At 39.4% G+C, this 20,660-nt stretch overlaps 1 protein-coding gene across 4 annotated transcripts in view; it reads left to right on the top strand.

The window, feature by feature from the left end:
• The window catches only part of TECPR2 (tectonin beta-propeller repeat containing 2), a 44,907-nt gene extending 24,247 nt beyond the window's left edge, over nucleotides 1-20,660 (top strand). For 3 of the 4 annotated variants that reach the window (XM_065063443.1, XM_065063442.1, XM_005506088.4), the window contains 4 exons: nucleotides 3,324-3,472; nucleotides 16,638-16,779; nucleotides 18,023-18,172; nucleotides 18,436-20,660. In XM_065063443.1, coding sequence (XP_064919515.1) covers nucleotides 3,324-3,472; nucleotides 16,638-16,779; nucleotides 18,023-18,172; nucleotides 18,436-18,593 — 599 coding nt within the window. In that variant the 3' untranslated portion in view covers nucleotides 18,594-20,660. Of the gene's footprint in view, nucleotides 1-3,323; nucleotides 3,473-3,820; nucleotides 4,846-16,637; nucleotides 16,780-18,022; nucleotides 18,173-18,435 lie in introns of those variants that run through there. The other variant, XR_010472748.1, reaches the window with a different exon arrangement.

Genomic DNA, 20,660 nt, shown 5'->3' with positions numbered 1-20,660 from the left:
CTAGTCTAGTTCCTCTACGGTATTGTAACCATAATTGTGTGGTCCTGGCCCTTCCGTACACAAGGCCGTGAATTTTGCAGTTAAACACGTTCTTAACAGAATGGTCAAAGCTTCATTAGGATCCTGTCAAGGAAAAACTGTGCACCGAGAGTTACGTCATTCATAAGCAATGCATTTGATAACAAACACTCTCTTATGTGCAGGTTTACACCGATCTAATGATTCAGCATAATGTTAAGAACATGCTGCTGCTTAACTGCTCTTTTTATTTGGTTAGGCATAAGACCAAGGTGGTTGACCATGGTTTGGTCATTAAAATGTCCTCCCAATTTGGTTCTGGAGTCATCAGGCCATGTGTCAGCTTCATCAGTCATATTCCAATTAGATTTATTTCTTTGACAGTCTGATTGGTAGAACATTCTTATCTTTCTCCTGGCCTGTGTTCCTGTTCTGAGAGGAGCTAAAAGAAACTGAGACTGTGCACCACTCTTGCACTGTTTTAAAAATAATTCAACTATTTTGCAGTTTTTCCATTTTTAATGGCAATGTTCACGACTGCTCTGGGAACAAACAATTTTAGTTTCAGGGTTAACAAAAGGCAGACACAGCTGGCAGACTTGAAGCCTCACATACAATTTCAGTACATGATTTGTAGTACTTCATAGAAAACTTTTTAAAATTAATTTGTTTGCCAGTTATACACCAGGTTTTCAAGACCTGATGGATTACTTCCAAATCACTATCGTACCATAGCTTAAGCACTGCTTCATTTCTTTAACCTTCACTGACCTACAGGATATGTTTGTCCACACTCTTCTCATGTTGTTTAGTAGAGTTAGAAACTTTTCTCATGATACTGTTGCTTTCCAGCAGTTTAGGTAATAATTGTTTGACTGAAATAATAAATAACTCCTCGCTATTGTCTGCAAATCTCAAAGCATTCATAGAGGAAATCAGCGTACTTGGTGTTAGCCGAGTAATATCTGGTTTGTGAACTTCAGCAGTTCAGAAGTTCAGCCTTTACATTCAGCTTTTCCTGTTGCCTTTGTGGCGTTCTGGTTGTATTGCAGAAATCTGGGGTCAGGAAATACTTTAAACGCTCCACTTTACTTGTCACTGTGGGTTAATACTAAAGTGTGAAAATGTTTTAGGCATTTTTCGTCCGACTCAATGTGTGTGGTAGAGCACTGCGGACAGAATCATGCTTATCCATGATTATAAAAGCCTTTATTTGGTCTAATGGTCCTGAAGAAATTGGGGAACTATTGTTATTGTTCAAGTGTATGTTTAAGTTTCCTCCTGAAACATTAGGACTCTAATTTGAGAGGCGTTGGGGAACAAGTTTCTGTAAAATGCAATTCAGAGTTCAGTATGGAAGTGATGGGGTTGCCAGCATTAATGTTGAAATATTATGTTGGTAGTATCTTCCTCATGCTTTTACACTATGTACTGGGAGTAGTATCTAGTAAACTATACTGATAGGGTTCCACTATCGGTATCAAGGTTTCTGAACACGGTAGAATGACCTTTAGGTTTTAACTATAAACAATGGTTCTGAATCATGCTACTTTTTCTGAGGAGTAGGTGAATGTGGTTAGCATGATGTTCTCTTGAGATAAAAAAGGTCAGTGGGAGGAGGGAGAAACCCCGGAATGTTTACTTAAGGGCTGCATTTTCGAATATCAGTTTGTACTGTAGACGTAAATAATATCAGCTATGCCGAGTAGGTGATATGTGATTCCGCGTTTGAGTGCTTGGGTGCTTGTTTGGATCAGAACATTTCAACAGCTGAGACATCATGTGACAAAACCCCCACTTCAGGTCATACTTTGTTAGGAGGAATAATGAGGTTTTAAGTAAGATTTTGACTTTGTAGCTGAATGTCAAGTCCCTGCCTACAAAAGAAAGTTGTTCTACATGTTCTTATTCTGAGCCTTCGAGGTTTTTGTGTGTGGTTTTTTCATTTGTTTTTGATATCAAGCTGCATGATTAAAGGAAGTTTTGGGGTGAGATGAATTAATTCTAATTAATATGATTCAGAAAATTACATAATTTTGGTTAAAGAGAAGATCTGCTTACTATTACAGTAACTGAAAAACAAAGCTGTGTTAGTCGTGTTGTTCTCTTTTCTTTATCCTAGCAAGCCTTAATGACAGGGAATATTGCCTGCTGCAGAAATACGTGCTTTAAATTTGCGTTCTGTGGGATAAATTTGCACCCACCTCTTTAAGGAATGCTATATATGATGTACTTTACAAGCCTTTGTTGCCAGATTTCACATCACTGAAGAACTGTTACCCAGAATGGGGTATCCCAAGCAGCCCTGGTATGTTCAATCAGCCAGCGAGGCCTATTTATAGTCTTTAGTTTGGAGTCTGACCAGAGCTTTCCTTCTGTGGTGTATCTGTACTGACTGGGTCTCTCTTTCTGAACGACATGTTTTCCATTACTTAACATTGTGTTGTCCCAAGATTGTGAAGGGAAAAAAACAACCCACACAATCAAATGTTACATATATTACCTCACATGGCTATTTTAAAATGAATGTGAAAGAGTTCGAGTTGGCAGTTAACTAGCAGATTTTTAGTCTGAAATATCTGATATGTTTCTCTACTGTCTTTGCAAACTTAATAACAAGGTTGATGGATGTGATTTGGTATGCAAAAAAAACCCCAAAACTGCAAAACATACTTATTTGGCAGCTTTGTTTTTGTTGTGCTGACTTACATAGGGTTAAAATACTGCTGCACTTTTGAGATAGGTGTAAGAAATATGTACACAGTTGAATATAAATCCATTTGAAAATCAGGCCCTTTAAAGATGGGACACTGGTACGTTAACAATGAAATGCATAATCTGTATGCTCTCATATTTAGCATTAGGAATGTTCCTTGCTGAATGTATTAGCAGATCAACACCTTTAAAAGTCTGCAAGCAAAGCCAGCTGGAGAGAAAAGGTCACATGAGGTCATGTGAAAGTTTGTCTAGGCGCTGATAACATTTGTCACAGAATGTTTCCCTGCTTGAATTCAGTTATTTTAATAACATATTTTTAGTGTGCTTTAGAAATTGCAGTATCCTATGACTAAACCATTTATTTTTAGATTTAAAAGAGAAATACCTCACTTAAAACTACCAGGTAGTATATTAATTGTATCCAGTGATTTTTTTTTTTTTTTCTTATAAGTTGTATTAACTTTTAATCATTTTTATGTGACTGTGTTTAAAGCTAGTTTAATACCATCAGGTCTAAATAAGAGTTCTCATTATTAGCTGAATTTGAAAGGAAAAAGCCAGGTTGCTAATAGTCTCTGTGTTATTAGGTTCTGTAAAGCTGGTCAGCTTGTCCTGTGGAAATCAGCATGTTTGGGCCTGTGACACCAGTGGTGGCATTTATTTCCGTGTAGGAACTCAACCTCTTAACCCAAGTCTGATGCTTCCTGCGTGGATAATGATTGAGCCACCTATACAGGTAAAATGTTGATTACAGTTCTTTGTGTGGTTTATCTCTATGTATTTGAAAAAGAATAATTTTAACATTCATGGGAAACAATAGGGCCAGATTTTAAATGTGTAGCTAAAACTTTGTCCTACATGTTTAAATTCTACAGGATTTCTCTTTCACCCCATCCCACCCCCCCAAAAAAAAGGGGGGAAAAAAAACCTCAGCATCTGTATAATGGACTCTAAATATGCTGCCGAATCACCATAAGTCATACCAAATTTGTCTAATAGTTCCAAATACCTTATTTTTTTTTTTTTGAAAGTGGAAGGTTTTGTTTTCTGTTCTTAATGAAAGTTTACTCTTGTTGTAACACAGCAACTTTATGGGCACATAGTAGAAAAGGCAGCCTTGAACCGTCCACCAGACACCTGCTGTACGCCGGCCAAGGGGTTGGGCTGGCAAAGAGCACAGAGCATGGGCTGTGGGAAGGCTCAGTGCTGCTCTGCCTCCCTCCTCCTTTATCCTCAGCCTCCTCAGTCTGGAATGCTTGCCAGGGTGCTCTGTCTGGCTTTAGGGATGTCCCTTATCACCCAGTGGTATTAAGCATGCAGTAGAATTGCAGCTCTGCCCATACTGGGAACAAGGGAGAAAACTTTATATCCTGTCTATGTGCCAGCTGGGAGGACTGGAGTGGAAAGAAGCCTCCTAAAGTACCCTGGGAGCATCTTTTCTGAATATAGAGAATGGACAACATTTTTTGTCCAGTATCTGGTTTCTTTTTTTTTTCCTAGTCCTTAAACTTCAGTGCTTGCTTTCATTGCTGCTCTAATACTTTGTAAGTTAATGAAACAGGAGTAATAACTGTGTGGTGGGTTGGGGCTGCTGTAATAGAGCTGACCTCTGACTGCTGATTTCATTCTTTGCTCCTTGGCATGAAATCACTTGAACTGTCTGCTGATCCAGCACAGTAGCACTGGATATGTTTGCATACTTGATTTACATTATATAATGTAACAGAATTTCTCTTGAAGGTTTTGAAATGTGTGGTACATATTAAGAAATAAAAGTAAATCTGTGGCAGTGCAGTTGCAAGTTTATTTGTCTCTTACATCATTCACTTTTAGTTCTGCGTATCGCTCACCAGCCAATTACCAGTTCCTTCTGTGAATCTCAGGGTGTAACAGCAAAGAAGGGCAGGGAAAGAGGGAAATGAAACTGTAAATTTGCATCCCATCAGTTAGCACAGCTCTGGTTAGACTTGTCGCTCTATGCTGGGAATGTGGTCAGACATGGAGAAATGGCACCTTGTTTTGCAGAAGAGCAGAACAGAGTGGTAAATAAATACCAGCATCGCTTGCAACAAGGGCTAGATTACACTGCTCATGCTTTATGTGCTGCAGGTGGGTGTTTCTGGTGGGATCTATAAGAGACTTTTTTCCTTTCCTGCTAACAGAGAGTAGAGAAGCAGAAAGAGACTGAGGGTATCAGTGATGCTTAAACTGAGTTTGCCAAGAGGCAAGGACCTAAACTTGTGTAGTATCTTCTTACCAAAGATTCCTCTATCCAAGAAAATAGACCAAAAAGCTGTTTCTCTACACAGATACTATATTGTCTGTACTAAGCGTATTCTGTACTCCTCCATGTAAGCAGGTTAAAGTGCTCAATACAAATGTGTTTGCAAGAAATTGGGATTTGCCATGGCTTATTATTTAGCAGTGACTTCCTTATATAGAATGTCTTTAGGTGGACAACGTTGAAAATCAAACTATTTCCTATTAGCTTATCGAGGAAGCTGGATGATGTTGCCTTCCAAAATGATAACCTTCTGATCCCCAGAGCAGTGTCATTCTCTTTCCTGTTATCTTGCCAACACCTGACATTGCAAATTTATTGAGTCAACATGAAAGGGCAAAAATTCAAACATTCCTTGCAGAGATGATGAAAACTTGTGGGTTACGTGCTTGTTTTGAGACAATTCCAGCACGTTGAAACAAGTCCTTAAAGTACTGAAGGAGCAGCCATTTGTGCTTTTACAGAGGCTTAATGCAAAATAAGAAAACCTGTGAACTTTAAAATTATTTCCAAATGCTAGCTTAGTGTTCAGATAACAATTGTAACAGATTATGTCTGAAAAGTGGACTATTCAGTAAACAGTATTTGCTTATTAGCAGTACCTTACTGTTAACTGTCCCTTAACTGACTTTGACACAGTTCATGCTGCCCCACTTTATTTTCAGAACAACAGAAATATTGTAAGGAGTGTTTGTGAACGATTCTGTCCTTTTCTTTTGGAAGAAGGAAATCAAAATTGCCTTTCACTTGTTTTAAGTACAGCAGCATTCTCAAATAACGTAATTTAAAACCAACTATAGATATTTCATTCCCTAGTAAATGTCAGAGCCAATATGACTTGCCATATCCCAGATCTCATGACTCATGAGCAGTTCGTGAGCAGCTCCAGACTCTGCTTTTATGGTGTCACTTTTCATTAAAGGAGTGCTGCGGTTGCACAGCATCCGTCTTTGCACAGCTTCACTGAGGTATTCAGAGACAGCAGTTCTGATGAGATTTTACTCATGTTAAAACCAGTGAATATAATTTAAGTTCAGTCTTTTTTGTGTGATGCTGTGTGGTTTTTTAACCTAGATTAAAACCATTCTCATTTGTTATTCTTCCCTTTGTAACTCCCTACTGCAGCATCTCTTGAGATGAAAATAACATTTTACATTCTCTGCCCTCCCTCTTCTTTATTTTACCCAGTACTTGAGAAGTGGTTGATAACATCATTACAATATCTTGAGCAGTAGTAGTTCATATGTAGATGTTTTCTGTGCTTCATCCATTTTGTTCTGTAATCTTAGAAGTCAAAATAATTATGTAGTGAAGCAGCTTTAACGATGTTGAAAAAGCTGATCAAAATTCTTTGATGGAAATTATTTTAGTCCAGGACATAAAGAGTATTTTTCATTCTACTGTTAATATACAGGATAAAACTGGTATCTGCAGTAGCATGCCTCAATATACATTAAGTTTACTTTTTAAAAAATAAACAGGAATTATAAATGTTATTTATGTAGATATTATAGAGTATGTTTCTGTGTGTGTGCATGTATATTTATGAAGATATAATGCTTTGCAGATTTCTAGCCTACAGAAATAATAATTAAAAAGGAAATAGAAAAATTAATATAGTCAGTAAGACTAATTTAGATAATTATGGATTAGACGTTGGTCAAAAGTTAAAAATCACCAAATTGCTTTAAAAGGTCACCAGAAGTTGAATGCTTGTTTGAAAAGAATTCTTTGAACATTTCAGCTTTGATTTTTTACACCTTCTGAAGAAGTTGCAGAGACAAAATCTGGTCTTGAGAAATGCTCACCTCCTACAAGTGCTACTTAACATTAAAACTGGCCTTAACAACCAACTTCTCAGGTTTAGCTTAAGGGATCTATCAGATAAGCAGAACTTTATTTAAGAGGATTAAGGCAAACGAAGATCAGAACAAGTATTTGTAATGAGTGTCAAATCATCTATTGCTTATAAGCAATCAGTCTTATTTTAAAAACACATTCAACATTTTATTAATTGCCATTTGCTTAATTGTTACTCTTTGCTCTTTTGTAACCAAATTTCATAGGGAATAGGATTGAAAAAGCAATTTTATTAGACTGAGAGGTTTATTTAGATATCCACATAGCTTGTCCAAACTGTGGAGTCAGATGGGTATATTTTAGGAGATGTTTGCTGTTTGGCTCCTGTATAGAGCTTTTGTTGATCCTTTGTAGTTCCAAGAGTCTCAGCAGAAGAGAACCACTTAACTTACACTTAGTTGGCCATAAAATGGTCTCTTGCAGTATGTGCATTTCAGGTGGGAGAAACTTTTGATTTACTACTGTTGAGGGTTTTGATTGTGGGGTGACAATAAAACCCTGGCAGATGTATTGTTAACCTCCTCTCCCCCATGCCTTCCCCCTTCTGCCCCTCCTTCTTCCCCCTTCTCACTAAGGACAGGTGGTCGGGAGGGAAAGAAGGACAGAGAGAAGAGAGTTGGAAAAATTTAAAATGTTTTACTAATGTTACTAGTAAGAATAGAGAAAATTACACAAAATATACAAAACCAATCTTGAAAGTCCCAGCAACTGCAGAGCCGGCACCTGAAATCCTGGACTGGACTCTGCAGCCAACCGGAGCTGGATTCAGTCTGTCACTAGGCCTCAGCTCGCAGGGACGACTAGCAAGGTCCTCTCCCAATGTCAGCCATAAGCAAAAGGGAAAAAAAAAGGGACAAGATCCTCATGATCTCCCACTTTTATATGAAATATTCATGTGAATGGGATGTTATATGCAGCTGGTCAGTTTCTTGGTCACCTGTTTCTCGTTGCCCCTCTCCCGAGATGTCCATCCATGATTATCAATAACTTCTCGTTCCATTGCTATGTTTGCCAAAACATGTATCTGGTTCTCCAGGAAAATGCAGCTAATATGAAAGCTTTAGCTGACAGGCAAATTCACTAGAAGAGAAACTTGTTTTTAACAAAACCAGGAGAACTACGCTTCCCATAAACAACCTAATAATTGTCTCTTTATATTTTAAGTTCGATATCATAGGTAAGAGAACAAAGTCAGAATTTTAGGAGGAGCTATTTTTTTTTTCCTCTCTCACACACACAAATTAAGGCTGTTCGCACTTGCACTGTCATTCAAAAATGGTTAATACTACAAAGCAAGTGGTAGTTAAAAATATAATTTGAAATTTAGGAAATTTTTGTGTAATTCTGCAAAATCAATGCATGTTAGATTTCATTTCAATACCTTCCTTTCTCTTAATCTATTTTACGGATGAGTGGTGACTTGTTAGAAATGGTTAACATGATCTTTGTTTCCTTTCCTCTCTTTATTTAAAGTTCTGCTTACTGTACAGAACACTTAATGCAAATCTGGAGACTTTCATCCCCGCCATCTGCCTCATCTTTGCATTTTTCAGTGAGGTTTCTATTATTATTAAGGCCAGTTTTGTGTTAAGCGGTGCTTGCAGAGGAAGCACTGAGCACTCCGCAAGGTCAGATTTTGCCATTACATCTTTTTTGGTAGGTGAGCAAAATCAAAGCTGAAATGTTAGAAGGGTTTGTTTGAAATGATGTTCAAGAACTGGATACGTGAACGGGGAGGGATATTTTGGTTGAAAAAGCTTCATAACTTCAGAATCATCCCTGCTACTTTTGAAAGTCCTTGCATGAAAAACTGTTCTTTCTAGTGCATAATCCCCATGAGTGTTCATTTGAAGTCTGGTTTTCAGTAGCTCAGACTAGCTTGCATTAGTTACCTGGCTGTTGCACAGATATCTCCGAGTTGCTATGAGTTCTACTTTGGAGTGCCAAGGTGAGACGCAGAGGAACCATATATTCTATAAGACCAATTCTGCTTAGGTTGGAGGGGTAATACACTCATTTAACCTCTGGTTATCTGTAGACCAGACTGGGTAGTCTATTGTTCCATGTATCTTTACTCATGTGAGGCCTCCTGAAGACATTAATGGGGAGAGGATTTTCCTGAAGGATGGCACTTCTCAAGATGATGCAGAGAAAAACTCTTTGGCAGTAATCAGAATAGCTGTATCAAGGTGGGTTGCAAATGGGTACAGGAGATCAAAGCTCCTGCAGCTGTGTTATTTTGTTTAGCTGATTTAGAATGCCATAATGTTTAAGTTCAAATATGTACAATTCTTCACAGGCATGCCTTTCTTAAGAAGTTGTAAGTTACGTAAAAGCTGCTTTAGATATTGAAAAAATGCAATTCCAGCTTTTTTGCTGAAGTTGTCTCATGCCAATTCCATTCCTCAGTTCAGTACTTATTATTTTCCCTATTGTTGCTTGTTAAGAAAACTGCTGTCACTATATTTCACTGTATTTTTCTGCTTTGGTGGTTTAGCCTTCTGATACTTGTTTTAAGGCCTTGCTATCGCTATGTTCAGAAAAGCGTGGTGTAGCCTGTCACGTTAGATAGCAATTACTATCAGCACCAGAAGCTTTAGATCATAAAAAGTGCACCAAATGAGATACACCCAGAAAACTGAGTAGACGGTCCTTCCATATCCTTTTGCAATATGATCTCAAGGTGGCATATTTGCTTTTTGACAAGAGTGGTTTACACTGAAAACAAAAGTTCTGCAAAGAAGAACATTCCATTTTCATACTTCTGTTTGGTCAGTAATATGAAACGTCTTCACATTTGCACTGTTCCTATGTGCCCGTATTTTGGTTAGCTAACACAGAATTATATAGTTAATTATTTTTCAGAGGGGTTAAGAAATGTATTTAATGTTCAGTAACTACAGTTACCGTTGTTGAGTTTTGAGAGGTTTTTAGAACTATTCTATTTAAAAACAAAAGCATAATTGTAATTGGGGGCTTAGCTTTTGTGAAGCACGTTGGGACAGCAAAGGCGGGCGCTGAGCTCGGTGTGTTGTCAGTGAAGAGAACCTCAGTGAGCCAACAAGTCTGCCCTGAGTAAGGAGACTCCCTGGCATAACTGGTGGGCCCATCAGACCCTTGGACCTTGAATTAGGAGCCTGGAGGCCGCTGCCCATGGTGTGTTACTGTCTCCCCGTTTCATCATTCATAAGCAGACAAGGTGCTGATGACCTGTCTTTGCAGAGCAGCTGAGTGATGAGTTGCCTCCCCAGGGAGCTGGGCTGTGGTGTCTCTCCTGCTGGGATGGCCCTTCCTACAGAACTGCCAAATACTCTGGTCTGTAGCAAGACCGAATTTAACTGAACCCAGCTAAGAAGTGAGCAAGGCCGAGGAGGTTGGGCTATGTAGTCCAGTGAATGGATCATCCATCTGAGAGGCAGTGACCTCATTTCGGATCCCAGACCCCTGGAGTGCTGCATTGCGCAGCCTTGTATTTGGGGGCCACGCTTTACCTGGGGCAGTACTTAGTCAAGAGCTTTAGCACTGTACAAGTACTACTACTAATTGTTCTATCCCGAGTGTGTTTTCTGTGTTCTTGTGGCGTTATTATCTTTTTACCCCCTCCCTGAGTTTGTGGAGTTTTCTTTTACAGGTGCTTGGGGTATTTTCCCCCCTCTCTGGTTAAATAAATGAATTGTAACAAATAAAGGCTATATATACATTTGTTCGTAAAGCAGTGCGGTAATGAAATGGGAATTCCTGTTGCTACCAATGGTATGTGGCATTTTCATCACAAATAGGTTAAATAACATGGACAGACAATAAAAAGCAAAATGGCAGAAAAAGCAGCAGTTTAATAATCGTTTAAAATTGTCAGAGCAAAGCAGAGCTGAGGCTGAAGTTGAAGAGGTATGGGTGTTCCTACCTTAAAAAAATGCTTTACTTTCCTTGGTAAGGTATTTAAGTTTCGAAAACTAGAGAGCTGGCTTTACTGGCAGAGCCTGCATGAGAGGAGGGTGTTTCACTGATGCTCGTTAAAGGTGTGTCTTTAAAAAACAAAAGCAAAAGATGCCTTGGTTACTCAGTGCCTTGCTTATACACAAGGTTTTTATTGCCTTGTGCTAAACTAGGTTCTGTTTAATGGGAAATGGTTGCACGTAGTTTTTACTTAACATACAGTTCTGTAAAAACGTAGTCATTCTTTTCCTAATACTTCAGTTTTTCAGTATGTTATTAAAGCGACCTGTAGTGGTAATATAGACAGATTATCTCCTGCACTGCAGTTTATAGTCTTAGATATAAGACAGTGTGAGCAGAAGATGAGATGGCTGGGCAAACCTGAGTCGATCTGTAGTTTGTATGGTCTTTAAAGCGATTGCATTAAATTTTTAGTTATTAATTGCTCCTAAGGAACCGTTGTGCTAAATATTCTGAAAGTGTTTTATGGTTCTGTTGAGCTTTATCATGGCGAATAGTCACGTGGGTTTGGTATAACCTTTTCTAGGATTTGATGCTATGTGCTGTAGTCTTTCCAATGTTTCTGTGAGAAGAAACCTTGGAATAAGGAATTTAGAGTCAACAAAGGAGAGGTCAAGGAACTGACTCCTTGGCTTTGCCTTTTGTTCCTGATTGAGCTGCCATAGGCTGCAGATATCCAACTAAGGCCTTCGTCTGTTTATTCACCAAAGGCAGAAAGTGGGGGAAAGGGTTATGCTGTTATTCTAAGTCTTCTGAGGAAAATACTGCTCCAGTTTTTCAGTCCGTAAATAATGATCTTGTTCTGACAATTCAATGGCAGCATTACTGAAGAACACGTGGGTTCCAGGAAGACTAAACATAGATTTGTAATCTTTTCTGCTCTTGTATACTGCCTTGAACTTTTCTGCAGAGAAAAAAGGAGCTTTTAATGTAGCAAGCTGTTCTCCTCAATGTCTGAATGCAAAACATTCAGGTCAGTGCTGCTCTTACGTTGCTCGTGCTTTCTTGGTATCTCTAATGCTGAAAGTGCTTTACAGCCTCCATTCAAATGGAGCTCAGAAAATAATATGCAAATAGTTAGGCCTTTATTAGGGGTGGGTCCCCCTAAGTTGCAGTTTTTGTTATTCTGGATATCTGTTAGCTGTGAATACAGTCAGATTAGTCTGATATACAGGTAACACTCGACACTGTGGGAAGTGTCTGATCTGACCTTCTTACAGCCTGGCCTGGACCGGTTGAAGGTGTCTCTGATTTGGCTTTTGAAGGTGAAGAGAACATTTGTGCTGCTTGTAGCCACCAAGCTGTTATAAAAAAGCTTGGGCTTGGACAGACTGAGAAACTGATGTTTATTCTTCCTCATCCTGGATATTTACAGCATATAACAGAGATAGCGGAGGTCTGCTGGTACATGGACTCTGGGATCCTGAAAAGTGACGTGGAAAATGTTCTGCCACCTTTTATGTGTGCGTTTGTCCTTTCCTCCTCTACAAAGTTGAACCGCTGTGTTTTGGGTTCAGCTGTGACCAGAGCGGTTGCAGTAAGGCAACATTTTTGACTAGTAGGTCAGGGGGTGGGAGCTGCGTTAGTTTTTAGTTTGGATTTTGTTTGATACTATTGTTTAAATGAAGTTTTTACACAGCAGCTTATTTCTCTGTGGATTGCGGAAAGAAATGACTTTGCACAAAATTACAAAGCTAATGGACAAATGTGAAACTTAAATACGTTTAGCCTTGGCACTGTTTCTTGATATAATTTAGCCATTTGTCGAACTGCTTCCTTCAAGTGTACTTCATTTTATCAGCGTTGTTTTCTCATCAGACATGTGGGTGCTAGCAAACTGGTTTTCATTGTTTTCATTTGTAGCAAAGATAGTCACAGGTCTTAGTTTGCAGTTTTAAATGCTGAAAGGCACATACCTGGCATGTGTTGCAGTCCATGGTTGCAATGGGAAATCCTCAGCATTAAAAAAGAGAGCAACTGAGGATTTTGTAGCTGAGGTAAAGGACCAGAGGGTGGGAGGATCTGCATTCGATCAGTCGATCTGTGGAGATTTTTTTTATGAGTTTAAGCATTTTTGGCACCACAAGTAAGAGGAAAACAATGTTCCACCTTTTTAAAAATCAAATAACACCAAATCCAGTAATATTCCATAACAAGTCAATGTCTCATGGTGGTGAGTATTGTGAGTAAACCTATAAACAGATTTTGGTGCGCCAGCATCTGAGCAGGGTGGCTGAGAGGCTGGTGAGAGATTCTTTAAAATTCCAAACTCTTTAGTAAATTACAAATATATTTCACAAAAGTATATAAAGTATACTTTTGTAAGTATCAGAGTATATAAATCTCATGAATGCTATTGGAAGTTAAACCAGATGAGAAAAGACTATGCTGAAATAATTTATTAATTCTCGTGGTTAGCAGTCTCTGAAATGTTATCAGCAGATTTATACGTTTGCACAGATGTCTCTCTTTACTGCTGTGAGAGAACTCTATTTAGCCTTTAACTGCAGCTGTAGAGATCTGTGTCTTGTTTTATAGATTATAAAATACTTAAAGCATGCTAATGGTAATTAAAACTTAGTGAAAATGAGTGATATCTGAGATGTTGTCAACACGATTGTTCCAAAAAATGGTACATTATGTCAAGTAAGTTTTAAATTAATTTTAGCCATTCTACTGAGAATACCTTTTGTTGTAGACGGCTGCTTTCTGGGTAAAAAAACAACCAAACAAAACCATACACAGAAAAACCCCAGCGGTAAACAACCTCTGCAACAGGCTCCAAGAGTTGCATGTACTTGTTTCCCAATGTCTTGTTGCTGTTTTGTGCCGAAAGCTGCTGTACATGGTGGTATCAGGAGCTGTCCTGCCAGCTGTGCCCTTCGGTGTCTGTTCACAGCAGAAAGCTGCAGGGGAGGGCGCTCTGGTAAGAGCACTGGATGCTGCCATCAGCGTGTCGCCTGGATCCTTTACAACGAGAGTGAGTAGGAGGATTGTTTTATTGATGCGAGGTTATCAGGAAGAGCTAAGTAGCCTGAAAAAGGAAGAGAAGCTGGAAGTGACATACCCAGGTGGGTAGGGAAACTTGAGGAGGAAACAGGAGCTTGCCTAGAAAATGGAGAGTGAGAAGAATTCTTGGCCGGACTTGTAGAGATGTTACTTTGAACTTGATGATTTCCATTTGTTTCTTAGATATGTTGGTGCTGCAGAACAGGGTAGAGGTATTTGCTGTGATTATATTTGAAGCCACAGTGGTATCCGAACCAACCTAGCTGAGCATCATGCAACTCCTTCCATTCTACCGCTCTGGGGTGTTTTGTCTGCTTTTCTTAGCTTCCACTACCTGTAAATCTGTAGCAATGCAGAGCCTTAGGTACTAGGTGTGAGCACTCAGTAAGTCTTTCTGGATGGAAATACTCCAGTTCTTTCTCAGGGAATTATTTTCTAGACAAATGACAGAGGAAGAGAGGAACCTGACACGGAGGAGTGGAGAGCAAGGTGCACAAACCCCAGCATTTCAGTAGCAAGGGTCAGGCGAAGCTGCTGGGCAGTTTGTGAAGGGCTGCAGCTGGAACGTGCAGTGTATTGCAGAGGTGGGGCACAGACAGACACGCTGGCAGTTTGAGGTGTGGAGGAGATGGGGGAAGAGTGGCAGAAAGTCCTAAATCTCAGGAAGAGGTGACTGTGGTAGGAGGAGAAGGAAATAAAAGGCAAAGATCTCTTGTTACTTGATTATGTGCAGTAATTCAATCTGCACAAGCTGTTAAATGCACAGCTCCCTTACTTGAAAATATGGGACTACAAGAGCAGAGGGATGAGATGAAGCTGGAAGCAGCACAGTAGCCAGGAACACCCCCTGACAGTGGCGTGGAGTCGGAAGGAGCCAGAGCCAAAGCAGCCATAGAAAGAAGCAAGGAAAAAAGGAGAGGAGAAACAGGAACAGGGCCAGGAGTGAGGATAAATACACTGAAGAGGCAGCAAGACCAGAGAGGAGAGTTGTGTGAGGTTTTGGGGTGTTTTATTTTTGTTGTGGTTTGGGGGGTTTTTGTTGGTTGGTTTTGGATATTTTTTTTGTTGATTGTTTTTTGGAATTTTTTTTGTTGGTTTTTGATTTCTTTGTTTTGTTCTGCTATACAATAGCTAGGTTTACTTGTAATATGGCAGAATACCGATTAGAAAATAGACAGTTATATATTCTATGTAGTCAACACAGTGTCTTACTCTTAAGTGTTCAAACTGCAGCCACTGTGAATTTACCGTGACCAGAGATAAACACGTCGTCAGGCCTCTACCAGCCTCGAGCTTCCGACAGAGGGCAAGTACCTACTGAGAGCACAAGCATGAGAAGATAGTCTGTCAAAGGCCTTGCAGCCTGAATAGACAGGGCTGATTTGGTGATGCAAGTTGAACTTGGTTATAGCAGGTCAGATGGTTGTTTGAACCGGAATTTTAAAAGCAAAAACAAAGCAGGTAGCTGTTATGTACACAGAAGGCCCATGTGGGGCTGGGTTGTGTGCTTATATACACATGCAAGTTATGCTTCTGTATTCCTGGTCTTACACATGTAAAGAGCTGCTTGCTCTTGTATTTATCACTCTAGAAATTCAGCTTGTGCCTATGAGGCTAAAGCAAGAAGTGCAGTGCTTCTTTGTGAGTCGATGACATATTTCACAGAATCACAGAGTGGTTGGGGTTGGAAAGGACCTCTGGAGATCATCTAGTCCAACCCACTTGCTAAAGCAGGTTCACCAGAGCAGATCGCACAGGAAGGTGTCCAGGTGGGTTTTGAATGTCTCCAGAGGAGACTCCACAACCTCTCTGGGCAGCCTGGTCCAGTGCTCTGGCACCTTCAAATACAGAAGTTTTTCCTCGTATTCAGTTGGAACGTCCTTTGCTTCAGTCTGTGCCCAGGGCTTTTACTGCCTTCTTCAGTGACCTTATAAGGCTGATGTGGAGGAAAAAAAAAATTGTTGTTCTTATCTGTGCTTTATTTAAAGTACACGCTTCGCAGGATGTTTGCTTTCGTTAAACCTGTCGACTGATGCATTTTGCTACAAAATCACTATCTTTATAATGCCCGTGAAATGCTGCGGTCCGTAACACAGATTTTGAACAGTACTTAAGGCAGATCTCCACAGAAGCAGATAGAGTAAGGACTGATCTGGACTGGGAAGTGTGTTTGCCGTGCGTTTGCCCACAGCCGGTGCTGGAGATGCTCTCCTGCAGTGTGGCTGCTCCAGTACCGCAGGGACATCTGTCCCAAGTTCCACCGTCGTGTTCCTGTAGAACGGAGCACAGGGGGAAGGCAGATCACCATTTCATGGCAAAGGGGTGACACTCAAACCGTGAAAACACACTGCTTGTATATGTTTAAAAATAAAGCGCAGATTTAGTTATATTAGGAAAACTTCCAGGAAGGCAAGAGGAAAGTATTGCACCTTGTGCGTTTCAGTGGAGGAGTTCCCTCTTCGACTTGCAATTGAAACTGTACCTGATTGGAATAACAGTGGTAAAGCAAATACTAATAATATTAGACTTGGATGGTGAACATTAAACATGAGTATCTTTATCAGTAACTTTGATCGACTTTCATTCATGTTTTTTTTTCCATTTAGGAGGGATTGACTTTTTGGAAAATGGGTAATTTTATACATTCGCAAATAAAATGTCAGTTAAATTTCTTCCTGTTTTTAATATCTGATAAGTATTTTACTTCTCTTTTGTACTTTTGTGAAGAACAAGTGATACAATAGTACAAAGGTGCAGCAATACAAATGTTAAATACTGTGCTTCATTTTTATAGCCAGTAGGAATCAACTTGGTCAGCATTCATTCAAGTCCAAATGATCAGATGTTGTGGGCAATTGACAGCAAATGGAATGTCCACGTACGAGTTGGAATTACAGATGAAATGCCTGTGGGCACTGACTGGGAACACGTACCAGGTAAAAATCAATGCATTAATTCCTGGTTCTTTCTGCCATTTTCTCAGTGTTGTGTGGTGTTTTGGTTTTGTGTGGTGTGTTGTTTTTTTTTCCCTACGTTGCTCTCTAAATTGCATAGCAATGCTTAAATCCAATTTTCCATAGCAATCAAGTGTGCTTATTTATAGGAACATAATAAAGTATTTGCTAAGGGTTGTCTTTTAAAGATGACCTTAGTTTTGCTTAAGAACATGGAGTGGTTAACTGAAGAGAAATCTGATATTTTTTTTAATGTATTTCCATTGTGTGTTATTTCAGGCTGCTGCCACTGAATTAGCAAATAGTACTGTTCCATTTCATTTAGAACTAAAGCAGTATTCCTAAGCAACAGGAGACCACTGTGCTGTGGGAAGTCTTGTATTTAAATGTGATACAACGTGGAGTTCCTATCTAGATGTGGCTAACAAAAACCTAGTGCTATCCTGCACGTGTTTCTGTTCATCCTGTGTGCTAGGTACATTCTAGATTAGGTAATTTCATTTTTGCCTTGCCTGTGAATAGAACTGAATTTTGGTTGTTTATTTTTAAATAGCTGTGTATTGACGCTGTCTGCTTTTTAAAGATTTTTCACTGCATAAACGCATGGCCCTTGGTTGTGGAGTACTTGCTTTCTTGTGAAGAGGGAGAAACAAAAGGTTTACAGCATCTCTAACATTAACCATTTTTAGACAAACTAAAGTCATTACTGTTGGATTATTCCCTATGTGGTAGTAAAATATAGCAGAGGTTCCAAAATCATGTTTGGAAGATCCTCTGATGGGTTGTTGCTGGTGGCTGCGGCCACATAATAAAAACGTATCCACGGTGTGATACCCTTATGGTCAGGAGATGCAGTGAATACAACAGCTGCAATTAAAAAGCTTTTTTGTTGAGCAGTGCTTCATGTGCTGCGAGTGGCCTGCTTTCTGTGTCCGGCTCACACGTGGCCAGGCGCTTGGACATGAACAGTGTCTACGCTGTTCAACTCAAAGTCAGTGTAAGGAAGTATGTAGTCCTAAATTGTCTTCTTGCCAGTCCTTTCTTAGAAAGCCTCCTGGCAAAACAGGTATTTCTTTGTGCCTTTTATAATCGAGAGCTCTTCTCTAGTATTAATGTATATATAAAAACTGTTATAATCTTGCCATCTTAATAAACTTTTCTGCCAGTGTATTTAGTACATAAGAAAGCCCGTGGTTATTCTCTCTTCATGCCCAACTACCTTTAGGTTTGCAAGCTTGTCAGCTGGCTATAAGTACAAGGACGGTTTGGGCACGCTGTCCAAATGGAGATGTAGCTCGTCGCTATGGCATTACTGACAAGAATCCAGCAGGAGACTACTGGAAGAAGATTCCTGGGAATGTCTCGCGTTTAACAGGCAAGTTGGTTCTACACAAGGGTCCAAAACATTGCGATGCCTTCTTGGACGTCTGCCTGGTGGTGCTTGAGCTGCCCTCATGCAGGGGGAGCTGCATACTCTAAATGCTTTGACTGTGAGAGTTTCACCAAGGGTGCTTTTATTGCCTTAGTAAAAACCTTCTCTGGGTGTAATTAGGAAAATAGATCCAAATATTATTTATTTAATGTTTATAACCAGAACCTGCTACCTTAATTAAAAGATGGTTAATTTATGCTTTGCAGTGACCCCTCTAGATGAACTGTGGGCGATCAGTACTTCAGGATCCCTTCTCCAGCGCCTCACTAAGACCTTTAGCCATTCCCATAGTTTGCAGAAAAATAATGACACTTCTGTTCTGCTTCACCCTGATGATTTTGAAGATGAATGGGAAGTGATATGAAGTCTCTCAAGCTTGTGAAGCAGTGAAAAAAACAGAAGGACAGAATTTCTGTAATGTATGTACAGAATGTTGGATCTAAAAGCCACTTATACTGGACTTGTGACACTGGCACTTTTGTATTGAAAAACTGAGCTGTTAAATAGCCCCCAGCTGTGAGTTCTGATGTTTGTTTCAATATCTCTTCGGAGACTCTTTAGGTGTGGCATACTCCAGTTGTTATACCGTACTACTGTAGAAGCTCCTTTGGAAATATAACTCTTAAGTTAATCTTGCTAACAATGAAAGTGACTATTTCACAACAGCATGCACACTAATACACGTGTACTTATTTTGAGAAGGATTTCTGTCACATTAAATATTTCTCTACAGCAGAAACATTAAACATTTCTCAATTTCTTCTTGGAACTCCAAACTGATGGGAATGCTGACTATTGTACATATATTTAGAATTGTTTTCCCTTGCAGCATGGAAGAAAATATGGCAAAGTATTTCTTAGATCTCATAAAATCATGATTACACAGCATTGGTGTTGAAATGAACTTAGTTTGATCCATTTCCATATAAATATCTGCAAGGCTCTACTAACCTTCATTTTTGAGAAATTTAGGTTCATAATTTGGCTTCATTCACAAGGGAGAAGTTTGGATTACACCTTATATTGGGGAATTTTGCCCATGTCACACAGCCATCAGGAAGCTGACAGATTTGGGGGGTAGGTCCCACTTCGGAAGAGGAGGAAGTTGCATGTTGGGTTTTTAGTACAAAGCAGGAATGTACAAGGCAGCTTTCATAATTCCTGTTGTGCTGTATTTGTGCCTCCAGCCAGTGCTTTAATGTTTGGACTCAAATTGTTTTGAGCACCAAACTTAGATGTACTAAAACAAAAAATGGTAATTGATAGAATTACCTATATATCCCACTAAAAGTTGTGATATTGTGAGAAAATACTTAACAATATTCCGATTTTAGCTATGTTAGCTACATTTTGAAGTGTCTTATACTTAGCAGATGTTGCAGCAGAGGTATGTGATGAACTGAGAAGTAACCTAAGTTAATCATTGCAGTTTATTTTTCTTTAAATCTTCTTTAAAGATACCTCATCTTTTTAAGCAATATAACTGTAGATGAGAGACTCGAGTTCACCATAGGGGCGGAGGAGTTATTTTGTGTTTGTTCTAGGCTTATAAATCATCAGATTGTTTTAAGCAGCTACTAACCAATACTGTAAAAGAGCCAGCTTCAGAAAAGGCCAAGAGTTTGAAAAGTGGGGATGTTTCTGTTCTGAGAATTTAATACATACGGAAGAGGATGTGTTTTCTTTTTTAACCTCTGTTCTCTTTCAGAATAATTCATGCGTGTACTGCACTAAACTGGGAACAAACATGGTGCAAGGTGAGAATGTGAATCCATGGGGAGAGAACCAAGTTATGTCACTTTTTTTTTTCGTAGCACTTGTGATACTGGCTGTCAGTTCTCAGTCTGATCTTTCAGTCTTACAGGGAGGACAGATTTGTTTCCCTTTTACAGATGATATGTTTGCTTCATTGCGATCTCATCTGTATATGGAGATTACGCCAGGGGATTTTTTAGCCTGCCTGGCAGTGGATTGTAACAGAATCAGCTTGTGAAGTAACCCAGTCTGTTTTATGCAAGCATAGCTTGGTATCTTGAGGACCCCAAGGAAGCTGAAATTCAGCTTAAAAGTATCTTGTGGCAGCTCCTGAGTCAGTCACTTTGGAAAAGGGACATGAGTTACTTCTCTGTGTCCTGCCAAGCACCAGACGCTCAAGTACAATGGCATTATTTAATAGTGACTCCTTTGTCTTACATTTTTCAAAGTCATCTTAGTAATGGCTTGAGCTTGCTAGTTGTTTGTTTACTGTATAATACTGTACCTTGCTATGGTCGTTAATACTAAATTGGTGTCGAGAGCTCTTATCAGACTACTTTTTAGGGTAGTTTTCATGAAATTAGGATGGGTTTTTTACTTTTATTTCTGTATTTAGGTTTTTGGTTTTGTTTGTGCTTTGAGACAAGTGCAATAAACTAGATTTTCAAGAAATAAA

The sequence above is a fragment of the Columba livia genome, chromosome 5 (genome assembly GCF_036013475.1).
Source record: "Columba livia isolate bColLiv1 breed racing homer chromosome 5, bColLiv1.pat.W.v2, whole genome shotgun sequence".
Classification (NCBI taxonomy): Eukaryota; Metazoa; Chordata; class Aves; order Columbiformes; family Columbidae; genus Columba; species Columba livia.
Note: the sequence above shows the minus strand (reverse complement) of the source record. Positions and strands in the feature narration are given on the sequence as shown.